This window comes from Stegostoma tigrinum, chromosome 2, assembly GCF_030684315.1.
Source record: "Stegostoma tigrinum isolate sSteTig4 chromosome 2, sSteTig4.hap1, whole genome shotgun sequence".
Taxonomy (NCBI): Eukaryota; Metazoa; Chordata; class Chondrichthyes; order Orectolobiformes; family Stegostomatidae; genus Stegostoma; species Stegostoma tigrinum.
Window position 1 is genome coordinate 158,793,873 of NC_081355.1, and position 14,427 is coordinate 158,808,299.

General features: G+C 51.3%; 1 protein-coding gene across 3 annotated transcripts in view; it reads left to right on the forward strand.

Annotated features, from left to right (window-relative positions):
• Nucleotides 1-14,427, forward strand: part of mroh1 (maestro heat-like repeat family member 1) — a 69,124-nt gene that overhangs the window by 25,557 nt on the left and 29,140 nt on the right. For all 3 annotated transcript variants that reach the window (XR_009443027.1, XM_059640611.1, XM_059640607.1), the window contains exons 13-24: nucleotides 2,843-2,965; nucleotides 3,754-3,864; nucleotides 4,870-5,017; nucleotides 5,580-5,617; nucleotides 6,326-6,467; nucleotides 7,735-7,787; nucleotides 7,897-8,010; nucleotides 8,551-8,670; nucleotides 9,642-9,764; nucleotides 10,579-10,725; nucleotides 11,443-11,469; nucleotides 13,384-13,506. Coding sequence is in view for 2 of the 3 variants with exons in the window: in XM_059640611.1 (XP_059496594.1) it covers nucleotides 2,843-2,965; nucleotides 3,754-3,864; nucleotides 4,870-5,017; nucleotides 5,580-5,617; nucleotides 6,326-6,467; nucleotides 7,735-7,787; nucleotides 7,897-8,010; nucleotides 8,551-8,670; nucleotides 9,642-9,764; nucleotides 10,579-10,725; nucleotides 11,443-11,469; nucleotides 13,384-13,506 (1,269 nt within the window). In the remaining variant the exon portion in view is untranslated. The remainder of the gene's footprint in view (nucleotides 1-2,842; nucleotides 2,966-3,753; nucleotides 3,865-4,869; nucleotides 5,018-5,579; nucleotides 5,618-6,325; nucleotides 6,468-7,734; nucleotides 7,788-7,896; nucleotides 8,011-8,550; nucleotides 8,671-9,641; nucleotides 9,765-10,578; nucleotides 10,726-11,442; nucleotides 11,470-13,383; nucleotides 13,507-14,427) is intronic.

The following is a 14,427-nucleotide window of genomic DNA, read 5'->3' on the forward strand; positions in this document are numbered from 1 at the left end:
AACCTACATTTGAGGTTTAAGCCAGCAACGACTGAGGGAATTGTATCAGAGATAATGGGAACTGCAGATGCTGGAGAATTCGAGATAACACAGTGTGGAGCTGGATGAACACAGCAGGCCCAGCAATGCTGCTTGGCCGGCGGTGTTCATCCAGCCCCACCCTTTATGTCTGAGGGAATTCTGCCCATTGCTGCCGTGTCATTCTGAGCCTCACCTGACCTTCCCCTTCCCAGTGAGAGACAGCCCACAGTCCCCGGGCCATCCCTCCCCAAGCCCCTGCCCTCACTCTCCTGTCTGACCTCAGGCTGCAGGGGGCTGTGGATGGGGTGAAGTGGGCAGACAGGTGTCAGTGCACTATAATGCTGTGCAGTGATGTATTTTGAGGGAAGATGCTCTCAAGGGTAGAGTTCTGATGGGTGGTGCAGGAGGAGTGGAGCACGGGGTCACAGGCCATGAGCATTTTGAAGAGAATGGAGTGGTGGGATGAGGAGGGTTTATAAATTGAGGCATGGGGTATAAATGCAAAGAGAATGTGGAGAAATAAACAAAAGACATTTGGACCTCTGTTGGAGTCTGTTGCCTTCAGCCTGGGCCCCAGAGTTCAGGCAAAGATATGGATTTGTTGCAGAGATTACATCAAATGGGACCAGGGATTTCAGTGAATGGTATAGAGGTCTACAGCACAAATAAAGGCCCTTTGGTCATCAGATATGTGCTGTCAAAAAACAGCCAGCTAACCCCATTTTCAACCCCATTCCAACCCCATTTTCTCGCACTAGGCCCACAGTTTTGTATGCCTTGATGTTGCAGGCGTAAATCTAAATATGTCTAAAATGCTGATAATTTCTTTCAGGCAATGAATTCCAGATTCCTTCCACCCACCTTTTGGATGAAAAGGCCTTCTCTCACATCTCTAAACCTCCTGCTCCTTACCTTAAATCTATGACCCTTGACCATTGGTCCCTGCACAAAGGGGGAACAGTTTCTTGTAAACTCCCTTCAGTCTCCTCCGCTCCAAAGAAAGCAACTCCAGTCTTATCCAGTTCATCCCGCAGTGCCAGTTCTGCTTACCAAAAGTGGCCCACTAGGCACGTGCATTCCACGCCCGGCTCCAAAACAGCAAGTCAGGCTTCTTACCGGATGGCTTTCCTAACCGAGACTCTCCAACGTAGGCAACATGATGGTAAATCTCCTCTGTACTCTCTGCAGAGTGCTATCACAGCCCTGCTATAATGTGGATTCAGAACTGCAGGCAGTACTCTGGCTGTGGAAAGACTGGAGACATTAGCATTGTGCTTGGAGCAGAGAAGGTTGAGGGGGAGATTTCATTGAGGTGTTCATAACAGCCTCATTTTGTGGGAGTAAACAAGAGAAAGTGTTTCTCGTGCTAGGAGGGTCAGTAACCTGAGAGGAACACCGATGTCAGCTAATTGGCAAAATGGGGAGGTGTGGAATTATTATGAAATGAGTGGGAGACCTGGAATGTGAAAGCAGATTCGGGAATATCTGCAGCTGTTAGTTGGAGAAGTATTTGAATAGATAATTGGTGAGCTGCTTCTGAAGAACCAACAGAGAGACACTGGTGAATTATGATCCCCTCACTGCATCGTTCTAGAAACCTGAAGTGTGATACAGACTGGAAAATGAGAACTCTGCCCAAGTTTGATTTTCCACAATGATTTCCAAGGTTCCCTTTTGGGATGGGTTCAGATGATCAGTTTATTTTTTTAAAGAAAAATATTCTAGTGTTAACTCATGCTGCTGGAGGCAGTTTCTCCTTGTTTAACTCCATCAAAAACTCTACCGTCGCTTTTTAAATCTCACTTCGACTTCCCTTTCACCTTTTCTGCTTTAAGTGGAACAAGCCCAGTTCTCCAGGAAGCTATGACTGTGGCTTCCTCAAAGGATTAGCTGAAACTCTCATCCTCGTGTGTAATCTCTCTGAGAGCTTGACCCTCCCAATCCAATTCTACTTCTCCCCTCCTCCCGTCTCCCCTCCTAAGATTCCATATCCTGCCCATGACAGCCCCAGTATATATATTTTTTTGGGAAACATTTTGATTTAGTCTGTACCAACTGCTGATTTGAGATTGACAACAGCTGTAGGGAGCGATGGCTTTTAGCCGTCTACACACAGTCCATCGAAAGTTAATATTGCAGAACTTCTCCCTGAAAGTTTGTGGGTCAGTGTCAAGAAAGTTGGTGTTTTTATTTTAAAGTTTGGTTTTTGTTCCCTGGCCTTCCAGTTGAATCCAGAAGGATGTGGCCAAAGCATTGCTCCTGGAATTTCTGGAATGCCGTTCCGGTCGTATGTGGGCGGGACACCCCAGGACTAGGGGAGCCATTGCCCTACAGAGGACTTTGCTGTTAGGCACTGCCTACCTGAGTGGGACATTAGTCCAGGCTTTGAAGGGACTATTTCAAATCTCTCGTCGAAGCAGTGGCGGCCCCGTTTTCGTGAAGCGATTGTAGGCTGAGGTTTCTTGGACGTTTGAATCTTTTGGAGCGGGGCTGGAGTTGCGCGCAGGCCGGTTTGGGTGAGGACCAGCTGGTGTTACCACAGCAAGTGATTTGTGCTGTGGTCTGCGTTACTGAAGTGAGCTTCCAATTCCAGATTTATGAGTTGAATCTACATTTTCCACTCTCTTCCCCCACCCCCCCCCCCACCAACCACAACAGTAATGATGGGGTTTGAACCTGTGTGTCTGCAGAACATGAGTGTGTGCCTCTGCAGTGATGCCTCCCACTGCACCAGTGTCTCCTGATTTTGGTGTGGTACTAGCAGGAGAAGTCAGTCAGTAACAGTGGTCTCTCTCCCTCTTCCTCCCTCTCTCTGGGGCAGGTGAAATGGATGATGGCTCAGGTTATCAGCGCTATGGCTCACCATGACTATCTGGAGCTGGACGGAGGTGAAGCGATGGTGGAGTTTATCATCCGACAGTGCGCCCTGCCCTGTGAGCCCGGGGTAGGACCCTCTTTCCCCATTCCTGCTGGGGGCAGTGAACGTGAATTTCTGTAGCACCTTTCACCCGCTCCGGCTGTCCGAAAGTGTGTCACGGTCATAGTGGGAGCGGGATGCCAATGTGCACTCAGCAAGGCTCCCCAAACAATGACAATTGAGAAATATAGAATACCTACAGTGTGGGGAAAAAGGTTATTCGGCTCATCAAGTCTGCACTGATGCTCCAAACAGCATCCTACTCAAAACCCAACCCTTACCCTGTCCTTGTATCCCTGCATTTCCCACGGCCAGTCCTGCACATCTTTGGATGGTGGGAGGGAACAGACGCAGACGCGAGGAGAATGTGCAAACTCCATATGGTTGTCTGGGTCTGGAATCGGACTCCTGTCCCTGGCGCTGTGAGGCAGCAGGGCTAACCGCAGAGTGGCTCGTTAACTGCTCGTGGTGCTGTTGAGCTCGCCTTTTACTTTCACCCCATCCCATCGGGACCCTGCTGTGACCCCTCGCCGGCAACCAACTCGGGATCCCGCTCCATTCTGTTCCCTCCCAGCCTTGGGACCCTGATGTGGCCCCTTGCTCCGCCCACAGCCCACTCCCACCCTCTTCTCTCACCTCCCTCCCTCAGCCCCCAGACCTCACTTTGCCGCTTCCTCTCCCTCGTTCCAGTCCTGGGGGTGATAGAGTGAAGTATTTTGTTGCGTTATGGGGTGAATTTGGAGGGGCGGGCTGGGCGGTGGTTGGTGCTGTCGTGGGTGTGTTTATTGATCTGAAATGTGCTCCCACTTCCTCAGACACCCAAACCTCGCAGCTACGATCCTGATGAAGTGACGGATGAGAGTTTGCGGACTATGTGTGACAACATCCTACACCTGTTAACCACCACTGTCAAGAAGATGGAGAATGTTAGTATCAGACTCTAGCGCGTGCGTTTGCGCTCCTTTTCATCTTTAAAGGATGACGCTGTAGTGACTTTTCGCAGCTTTCAGAGCCTCGAGCTATCGAGAGCCTGACAGTAAAAGTACTTGTGCGTCGTTGAGACTGTTGTAACGTCGAAAAGGGACCTGTCTGTTTGTATGCAGCAGGATTTTGGGCAATGCATGTAACTTTGGAGTTAAATGCGACTTTTCAACTGACCTCTTTGGACTTGGTCTGCCACAGCTGTCGGGCAGAATGGACTTGAACCCAGACCTCCAACCCCAGCGTGCTAGCCTCCATTGCTCAGTCTTTTGAATATAGGAGTTGGGGCGTTGTGTGGAGATTGTACAGGACATTGGTGAGACCTCTTCTGGGATAATGTGTCCAGTTGTGGTCACCCAGTTATAGGGAGGATAATATTAAGCTGGAGAGGGTTCTGAAGAGATTTACCAGAATGTTGCTGGGTATGCAGGGTTTGAGTTATGAGGAGAGGCTGGAACTTTCTTCATTGGTGGGTAGAAGGCTGAGGCGCAACCAGGTCAAAGTTTATGAAATAACGAGAGATAAATAGAGTTGATATTAGTTATCTTTTTGCTAGGATTTCAAGCCCAGGGATGCATTTGTTTTAAGGCGAGAGGAGAGAGATTTTAAAAAAAGATGAGACACATTTTTCGGCGTGGTTTTTGTGTGGAATGAACTTCCCAAGGAAGTGGTGAATGGTACTACACTTATACGAATGTCTGTTAAATATTGTTAAGTATGTGACTAAGAAATGTTTGGAGGGATATTGCCCAAGTGCAGGCAGGTGGGACTAGTTTAGTTTGGGATCCTGGTTGGGTCAAAAATTCTGTTCCTGTGATTGTATGACTCTATGCTCCAGTACGTAGGCCCTTTATGACAGCTGTTTAATGATACAAAGGAATTCCTAAGCACGTAGAGTAACTGAGTTGAGTCCTCGCTCCACACTCACTCCTCTCCCGCTCTCTGTGTAGGTTCTGTGGCCATTCTTGTTGGAGTTTGTCATCCCCCCGCAGTATCTCGATGCGCTGGCTCCTGTGTGTCGCAGCCTTGCACACCTGGGAATGAAGAAGCAGCAGCAGCACAGCGGCGAGGGCTTCCAGCTCAACAACAAGGAGAGAGGTTTGTGTATCAGCTGTTATACCCGGGGTCTATCAGGTCATCCGCTACCTGTTGTGGGAGTGTTTGGGAACTGCGTAGAGGGACCTTTATTCTGTATCTAATCCCGTGGTGTCCCTGTCCTGGGAGTGTTTGAGGGCGACAGTTTAGGTGGAGCTTTACTCTTGATTGAAACGAGCAGAGAGAGCTTAACTTTCGCTTAAGCGTTTGGGCAGATCTCTGTACCTAACGCCATGCTCTCCTTAACCAGGGAGTGTTTGGTGGGTGACTGTGGAGGGAGCTTTACGCTGAACCTAACCGTGTGCTGTCCCTGTTTGACAGAGTGTACGTTTCCAAGTTTATCCTCCTGTGATGAATGTTTGCAGTTTGAAACACAGCGTGTGCCTGCAGCAGTGTGTTTAGTGGGGAGTGGTGTGATTATTGTTTGAACTGTGAACATGCTGTGGGTGCTATGTGGAAAGGCGTGTCTACTCTGTATTCCACATTCTCGCTCATGGTGGGTCATCTCGGGGGGAGAAAAAGAGTCCTGCTCCATTGATAATTTGGTTTCTCGTTTGATTTTTAGACCTGCCCAAACCTCAGGCATTGCTAACTCGGCTAATGGTGAGTTTTTCTGTACTGTCTCTGAGATTTTTTTTTTCTTTATTCGCTCATGGGACGAGGGTATCACTGCCTGGACAGCATTTACTGCCCGTCCCTAATTGCCCATCCAGCAGTTCAGAGTCAACCACATTGCTGTGGGTCTGGATCACATGTAGGCCAGATAAGGATGGCAGTTTCCTTCCCTAAAGGGCATTAGTGAACCAGGTGGGTTTTTCCAACAATTGGTAATGGATTCATGGTTGTCATTAGATTTTTAATTCCAGATATTGCTGAATTCAAATTCTACTATCTGCCATAGTGGGATTTGAACCCGGGTCCCCAGAATTTTATCCAGGTCTCATTAACAATCCAGCGATAATACTACTGGGTCAGTGCTGACTGAGTAGTTGTGTGGGATATCAGCAGTGGGATCGCACTGATGCTGGGTGACAATAAAAGGATATTGTGTTGTGTTGATGGGATCCTGACCCCAGTGTATTGATGGGGGTTAGACGGGTGGGTTGGGGAGGGCGCATGGAAGGTGGTCAGGGCTAGTGTCGGCTGCGTGCATCCCCTACCTCCCTTCCCTGTGTTGTTGGCACATGCCCGGTATCTCTGATGTCACGCTTCCCCCAAAAAAAACCCAGACAAGTTAAAGCATCTCTGACTCGGCCTGCTTTCTGTTCAATCGCACAGTTGGATGTCATTATAAATCTGCTTCTTTTCCAGGTAGTCTCGGCATTCCCATTCCGGGGGAGGGGGCGAGGGGTCTCAGCGCTGAGGTTCCTCCAGGTTGCTGTGCCCCTTGTCCACCCACAGCTGCTGAAGGTCTGGAATGAGGAACTCCCTTCACTTATTCAGTACCTGGAAGGTATGCACTGAACTTTATTATTAAAGGGGCCGGGCCAGTGTTTAATACCCATCTCTTAGCAGAGGGCAGTTAGAATCTAACTGTGTGTCAGGGGCACCAGATCCCCTACCCTAAAGGATCTTAGTGATTCACAGGGATCACATTGCTTACCCATTGGCCCAGCGTTTAAATCCGGATTTTATTGAATTCTGCCGCGGTGGGGTTCAAACCGAGAGCATTAGCCTGAGGTTCAGGATTACAGATTCAGCAACGTTACTGCCTCAGGGTGTGGAGGGTCTCTGGCCTGAGTTTCAGGTGGGCTGTTAATGATCAGCCCTCTCTTTGGTTTGCAGCTGCCTGCGTGACTTAGGGCGAACGAGGAGGGAGCTGCAGACTCTCCCCTTCTTTCCCCCCTGCTTCCCCACCTTCCTGAGGGGGAATGAGGAGAGGCCTGAGACCGACCACACACACACACACACACACACACACCCCCCCCCCCCCCCCCCCCCCCCAACCCCGACAGAGTGCCGGCTGGCTCTGGGCAGGGTTGGACTGGGTTATGTATCAGATGAGTATCCTTGCTCCAGCTCCGGCTAAGGAGTGCCCTGTTTAAGATGATTTATTTTCCCTCCTGAGAGCAGTGTCTCTGGGGAACTCGGCTCCCGAGGGAGTTGTCGGGGCTGGGTTGTGAGATTTTTATAGCGGGGCTAGATGGATGGTCGACCAATGTGGGGGTCAGAGATTGTTTTGGGGGGTGGGAGGGGAGAAGCAGGAGGCAGAGCGTAGATCTGAGGCCAGGACTTGGTCAGCCCTGATCCTAAAGGACAGGAGAACAGTCTGGAAGGGCTGAATGGCCTACTGCTGCCTTGATCATGTGGAGCATTGGCAACAGTATTGTTGTGCGTTATAGTTTAACGGGGGGAAGGATTAGAGTTCTGCCCAAAACAGACAGTGCAAAAACAGAAATTGCTGTGAAAACTCAGCAGGGCGGTCAGAATCTGTGGAGAGAGAGAAGTAGAATCAACTCGTGCTGGCAGAGCTGCTGAGTTTTTCCAGCAATTTGCTTCTGATTTCCTGGGTGTAATTTTTTTTTTGCTTTAATGAGATACTGGAAGGTGGCATGTGTGTACATAACGGTTACACTGTGTGCAACCCTTCTGTCAATTCTGTCCACCTGTCCTTCTCCATTAGCCGGACACCCCCCACACCCCCAAGCCTCTCCCTCTCCCCACCTCCTCTCCCTACTGTCGAGGGTCCCAGTTGACACTCTGCTGTTTGCTCTTGACAGAGAACTCCGAGGACACTCTGCCCCAGAGACATTGGGAGGATAAACTGCTGCTGGTGAGTGAGGCCTTGCTGATGCTGGGGCAGGGAATCGGGCGCTGTCGGATCGCGAATTGGTGACTGACTCTCTCTCTTTTTCTGTCTCTCCCCACCCGACCCCCTGAAGTTACTGTCCAAGAGCCTGGAGGCTGTCACTGTGGGGGACGAGACGTGGAGCGGTCAGCTCAGTGAGGAGATGACCAAACACCTCAGTAACTACAGCAACCATCCCTCTGAGAAGGTGAGAACTGGAGGCACTAATACCGCCCGCCCCCCCCGGCGGGGGCGGCTACGGGCTGGGGCCCGGGTGCGCCCCTCCCTGCCGGGGGAGCGGGGTGGTGTTGGGTACGGGCTGGGGTCCGGGTGTTATCTAAATAAATAGAAAGTGGGACATAACACCAGCGCTTCGTCGGAGGCTCACTGATGATGTTACCTAGAATGGTGACGAAACGTCTGAAAACTAACCTTCCAGCTCAGCAAGCAAACTCACATCCAGAACCTCAACCTGAGCTACAAATCTTCTCAAAACTCGCTGCTGGGTAAATATGTTGGGTGTTAGTCTTGACATTTTTGGGGTGTGTTTGTGGGGGGGAGCAGGTGGAAACAGGAGAGGAGGTGGTATTGATCAGTTACTGTTGAGGATACATCCTGGACCCTCCCCTCCCCATAACTTTGGAAACACTTTTGTGGTTCTTGATAGTAATAGCTGCTTTCCTGTGTCTGATCTCTCTCCCTCCTCCCACCCCATTTACAACACCCCTCTACGTGCTCACCGGGACAGGGTTTCCTCTACAAGTGTGTCGGGGTGGTCTTGAGGCAGACGACCGACATTAACGTAGTCAGGAAGCAGCTCGTGGAGGTCCTACATTCGGTACGACACACCGAGCCCCTGGAGAGGGAGGTAAGAGACTCCGGCAGCAGCCTATGTGATGGGGGAGGGCCTGGGGTAGAAGAGCCGGAGGGATTTAGGGCAATGTCGGTGCAGAAATATGGAGTGAAACAGGACTGGCCTGCAGGTTTGAGGGTATAGGATGTGGAAGTTATTGCTGCTGGAGAGAATGGTGCTGAGCTGCCTTTTTGAACTGCTGCACTGTGGGTAGACCCGCAATGCCCTGATGGGGGGGATTCCAGGGTTTTGACCCAGGAGCGGTGATATGTTTCTGAGTCAGGACGGTGAGTGGTTGTTGCAGGGGGCGGTGTCCCTGTGTATTTCCTGTCGTCGTCCTTCTAGATGGAAGTGGTCGTGGGTTTGCAAGGGCACTGTCGGGATCTTTTGGCGGGCGAATTTCCGTGGTTTGCCTGGAAGATGGCGACACAGGAGCTCGGGTCCTGACGTCAATACCAGGGGAGGCTCAGAGCTGTGGGCCTGCCCCATGCTGTCAGAGGGAGGGGGTGATCCCAAGTTGCAGTGTGTGAAACTCCACATCCACTGATGCAGTGGTGTGAATTCTCCTGGGGCCCTGCTACCACCATTACTTGGAAAGATGCTCTGAGTCTCAAATGTGGGATCCTGCAGTGTACAAATCACTGTTTCCTGCTTTACAGCCTCTTCTGGTTTGGTATGTCCTCATTCTCTGTCATGTGTAACGATACCAGGTTGTAGTGTAACAGGTGGAATTGAATGCACAAACTGTCTGAGCGATGCCCCTTCCTCAAGTGTTTGCTGAAAACATACCTCAGGACACTGAAGAAAGGTGAAACGCTGTGAAAGCTTGTGTGTTCAATTCAACCTGTTGGACTCTCCCCTAGTTTTCTGTGACTTTTGACCTTGCCCAAACCAGTCCAGCCCCAGTACCTGTACATCATGTGTAGCGATGCCCCGAGAGTGACAGGTGCTATGGAAATGCAGCTTGCTTGTTTTGTCTCTTGCAGGGTGTTGCAGTGTGTATTGGGTTCTGTGCGAAGACCCACCTGGATGTTACTCTGGCGAAGCTGGAGGACTTTGGGAAGTCTGACGTCTTGAAGAAATCGCCGAGTCTGTTCCAAATTCTCAAGGCAGGTGCTCCCGGGGCCTTTGTTTGCTGTAGCCAGCTGTGTCTGCTCCCTCGCCAACCCCACCATCACCAGCAGCCTCTCTTCCTGCCCCCCCCCCCCCCCCCCCCCGTTCAGTGGGGGCATCCCTCACTCCTGGGGCCATTCTCTCGAACCTGTCTTGCAGCTCCCTCTCTGGTCCCTTCATGTCCTCTGGAGAGCGTGGAGACGTGAACTGGGCACAGATGTCCAGCTGAGGCTCCAGCTGTGAATTTTTCAGGTTTATTCTAACTGCCTCCCTCTGTGTCTCTGCATCTGTTTGTAAAATCCACCACCCCATCTGCTTTATCAGCCTGACCCCTGCTGTGTGACTCCCTCCCTGACTCGTCTCTATCTCTTTCGCCACCTGGAGAGTTCTGGATTTGTTTGGCCACCCTGACTGTGCTGTTGGACAGACCTCAGCTGGGGGGGGTGTACACATTTCCCCTTCAAAGGCACTTCTGTGTTTCCTACCAGGCTTTGAGTCAAACTTTCTCCAGCCCAGTCATGGACGACTGAAGGTGATGTTTGCCCAGTTTAATATTCTTATTTGGGACTGAACTTTGACTTCCTTCAGGACCAGCCTAATTCTTACGATTAGAGCTTGCACATTGGTCATTGATCAGTTGGCATGTTGCATTGGCTGTGGTGCTATCTCCTTTCTCAGTGATCCAGAAACATAACTGGTTTAGAAAATGTTGACAGACAGACTCCAGGCAACCCCTCCCTGAGTGTGTAGATGCGGGTTGTGATGTTGCTGCCTCTGAGAGAATTGCTGCTTTTTTATTTTATCCCCCAGGACAAGTCTGATGTGGATGTGGAGAAAGCGAAGAGCACCCTGATCCTGTGTTACGGCTACCTGACCTTGTACGCCCCAAAGGAGCTGATTCTGCCTCGAATCGAGAAAGATGTCATCAGACAAGTCTTGAGCCACTTTAATACGAAGGTAGGAAGCTAGGGGACTGCAAGGTGTGTGACACCAGCTCTCATCTTGTTCCCATCACACTCTGACCCCACGGTTTAAGTGGTTGTGGGGGGGTTTAGATGAGGTGGGGCAGAGTGATGGAGAGATTGACAGCAAGGACACCGAATGCAGATTCTTCTATTAACCTGTTCCCTCCCACCCAAATGTTTCATCAGTTGTTCATGCTGCAGTTGCTGGCTGGCCCCGGCATTTCTTGCCCGTCCCTAGTTGCCCCTTGAGAAGCTGGTGGTGAGCTGCCTTCATGCTGCAGTCCACCTGCTGTAGGGTTGACCCACGTTGCCTTGAGGGAGGGAATTCCGGGATTTTGACTCAGTGACTGAGAAGGAATGGCGACATGTTTCCAAGTCAGGATGGTGAGTGGCTCGGAGAGGAACTTGCAGGGGCTGGTGTTCCCATGGATCTGCTGCCCTTGTCCTTCTGTGTGGAATTGGTCGTAGGTTTGAGAGGTGCGGCCTGAGGTCTTTGAGTTCCTGCAAAGCACCTTGTAGATAGTACACACCGCTGCTACAGCCTCTAGCACTGAGAGAGACGGACGTGCTGGGAGTGTTTGATGGGGGCAGTGCAGTCTGATCCTCCTGGAGGAGCCTGTGTTCCTGAGATGTGTGAGGTGGGGGGGGAGTGGGTGGAGGTGTTTGTGATACTTTGGGAATCGCTGACTTGCTTTCACTTGTCTCACAGGTTCTGGGGATTAAAGTTGAGACAAAGGTAAACAATGTGGTTTGCTATACCTCGCACTCTCTCTGCCTGTCCTGGTGGAGGTTCTCTCACCTGCTCCCTGCGTTTCTCACGGGCTTCCTAATCTAGTTTCCCTCCTGTCTTTTTCACATTTCCAGCTTAGCATCTGGGTGGGGATACTCCCTGCAGTCTGCTGGACACCGGATTACCCTCCGCAAACAACAGCTCAGCCGGCAGCTGCTGACCCAGGCCGAAGCAGAACATTCTGGAAATATAAACCCAACTTCCGTTCGAGACCCGGAAGCAGGGATTGTCACCGTCCCAAGGGCCCCCCTGCCCCAATAGGGTGGTCTCAGCACAGAGGAGGTGGGATCAGGAAGGGCCCCCTCAGCGGGGATAGGGGTCCATCAGTTTCGTTTGATCACAGCCTCGAATCCTTTGCTGGCCCCTTTCTCCAGTGAAGGACTCGTCTGTTTCCAGCTTGGGAGCTCCAGTTTATCCCACAGCGTTCCCATTCTGTTTGCGGAGTGCTTAGCTGTTGGAGCGTGGGCCTGAATGATCCCAGAGCATGAGGAAGTCCCTCGTGTCGAATTGGAAGAGTGAGCGAGAAGAGGGGCCCGCCCTCTCCAACTCTTTCCCTGATAACGATGTTTCCTTGGCCAACTCTTCACAAAGAAATATCCCAAATATTCTTCTGAACCCCTTTTTTCCACATCCGCTCCCTTTCGGGCAGTGTGATGCCATTCCCGAGTGGTCAGTCTGTAATTCCCCTCCATATTTCCCCCTTGACCAATGGTGGTGATGGAACAGGTCCTCACCATTTCCTCCCATCAGTAGCCCCTCGTTGAGATTACAGTGAACCTGTGATGTCTCTAAAGCCAATAGGCCCTTGGCTGGTGGGGGGGAGGGGGGGGGAATCTCGGGATGGATTGCCCAGGGTCCTGTTCAGAGACCTCCCTTTGTGTGTTTCCAGTATCTTCTAATTTGGGGGCTTTTCAGGCCCAGCGGCAGGTATGTAAGGTATGCTGTTGATGACCCACGCACGGGCAGGATGAAGCTGGTTCTGAGTGAGCGGAAATCCTTTACCTCAAACTTGTGCTGCTTCCATTGTCACTAACCAGCTTCTCACTTCCAGCAGAGGCCATTCGGCCCATTTAATCTCTTGCACTATTCAATGAGATCCTGGCCAAGATGTTAACCCTGAATTCCCCTTTCCCTGCCTCTTCCCCCGTAACCTGTGATCCCTTCCTGATTTAAAGATTTGTCTGTTACAGCCGTGAATGTACTTTGTGACCAAACCTCAATAACCCACAGATTTACTTCCCTCTGAGAGGAGAAATGTCTTCGTAGTGAAGCTGAGAGAGCTATCGGGCAGGCTGGCTGTTTGAATTCTCACGCAGCCAGATTTGGCTCTTTTGCCAAGTGTTTCCTTGGCCAGTCCTGGTCGTGAACCTCAGTATAAACTTCATTCTGTGGAGAATCTCCAGTTGTTCTCGGATTTACAGAAGTTAGGCAGCAATTTGAACAAGAGGTTCATATTCCACCCCATGGCCTCCTACCCTCCCTCTTCACCTCCAACTGTTGTCTCATTGGCAGGTTCATATTCCTGACCTGTTTTGGTAACGCGGAATTCTAGTTACACAATGATTGACCATGTCCTGTGAGCACTGAAGAGCATCTCTCAAACTCCCTCAACAGCATGGCCCTCCCTTCAGTGTGTGCCCCCCCCACCAGGATGCAGTGAGAGTTACCCCTGACCCTGGGTGCTGTATGGATGTGACCCTGCTGACTCTGGGGTATTTACATGTTGTCGTTCTCACTCTGGCTCTCCCTCTGTCCCCTCCTGTGACTTGTAGATCTGCCTGGGCCTCTGCTTGTGCTGAGTGGGGTGTGTAGGGGTGTTTGTGACATATTTTCTTTTCCACTTCCCTGCGTGTGTCTCAGGACCTGACCATTAAGCTGAGCCTGATGAAGAGCATCTCGCTGATTGCTCGCGCCATCTGCGCCAATGAACAGAGCAATTCCTACAACTTCACTCGCAAGAGAGAGCTGCTGGCCTACATGCAGGTGAGTGAGAAGCGTACAGCACCACCCACAGACCCATATGGTGTATAGTACCAGAGATAATGGGAACTGCAGATGCTGGAGAATCCAAGATAATAAAATGTGGAGCTGGATGAACACAGCAGGCCAAGCAGCATCTCAGGAGCACAAAAGCTGACGTTTCGGGCCTAGACCCTTCATCAGAGAGGGGGATGGGGAGAGGGAACTGGAATAAATAGGGAGAGAGGGGGAGGCGGACCAAAGATGGAGAGGAAAGAAGATAGGTGGAGAGAGTATAGGTGGGGAGGTAGGGAGGGGATAGGTCAGTCCAGGGAAGACGGGCAGGTCAAGGAGGTGGGATGAGGTTAGTAGGTAGCGGGGGGTGCGGCTTGGGGTGGGAGGAAGGGATGGGTGAGAGGAAGAACAGGTTAGGGAGGCAGAGACAGGTTGGACTGGTTTTGGGATGCAGTGGGTGGAGGGGAAGAGCTGGGCTGGTTGTGTGGTGCAGTGGGGGGAGGGGACGAACTGGGCTGGTTTAGGGATGCAGTAGGGGAAGGGGAGATTTTGAAACTGGTGAAGTCCACATTGATACCATTGGGCTGCAGGGTTCCCAGGCAGAATATGAGTTGCTGTTCCTGCAACCTTCGGGTGGCATCATTGTGGCACTGCAGGAGGCCTCCTGTGTTCATCCAGCCTCACACTTTATTATCTTGGTGTATAGTACCCATCACCTTCAATGCTGTGCGTGGGAGTCAGGCTCTGCTCCCACTTGTGGTCACACCCACGGACCCCAATCAGCACTGCAGAGCCTCATGAGCTCCCCCCAGCCTGCCTCCACAGGGTTCCTCATTCTCTTCCTGCCTCCTGTTTGTGGCTACACCCCCACCCTCTCTGGGCTCCCCTCAACCTTCTCCCAACACACCCATGTTTGCAGGGTGGGGGGTG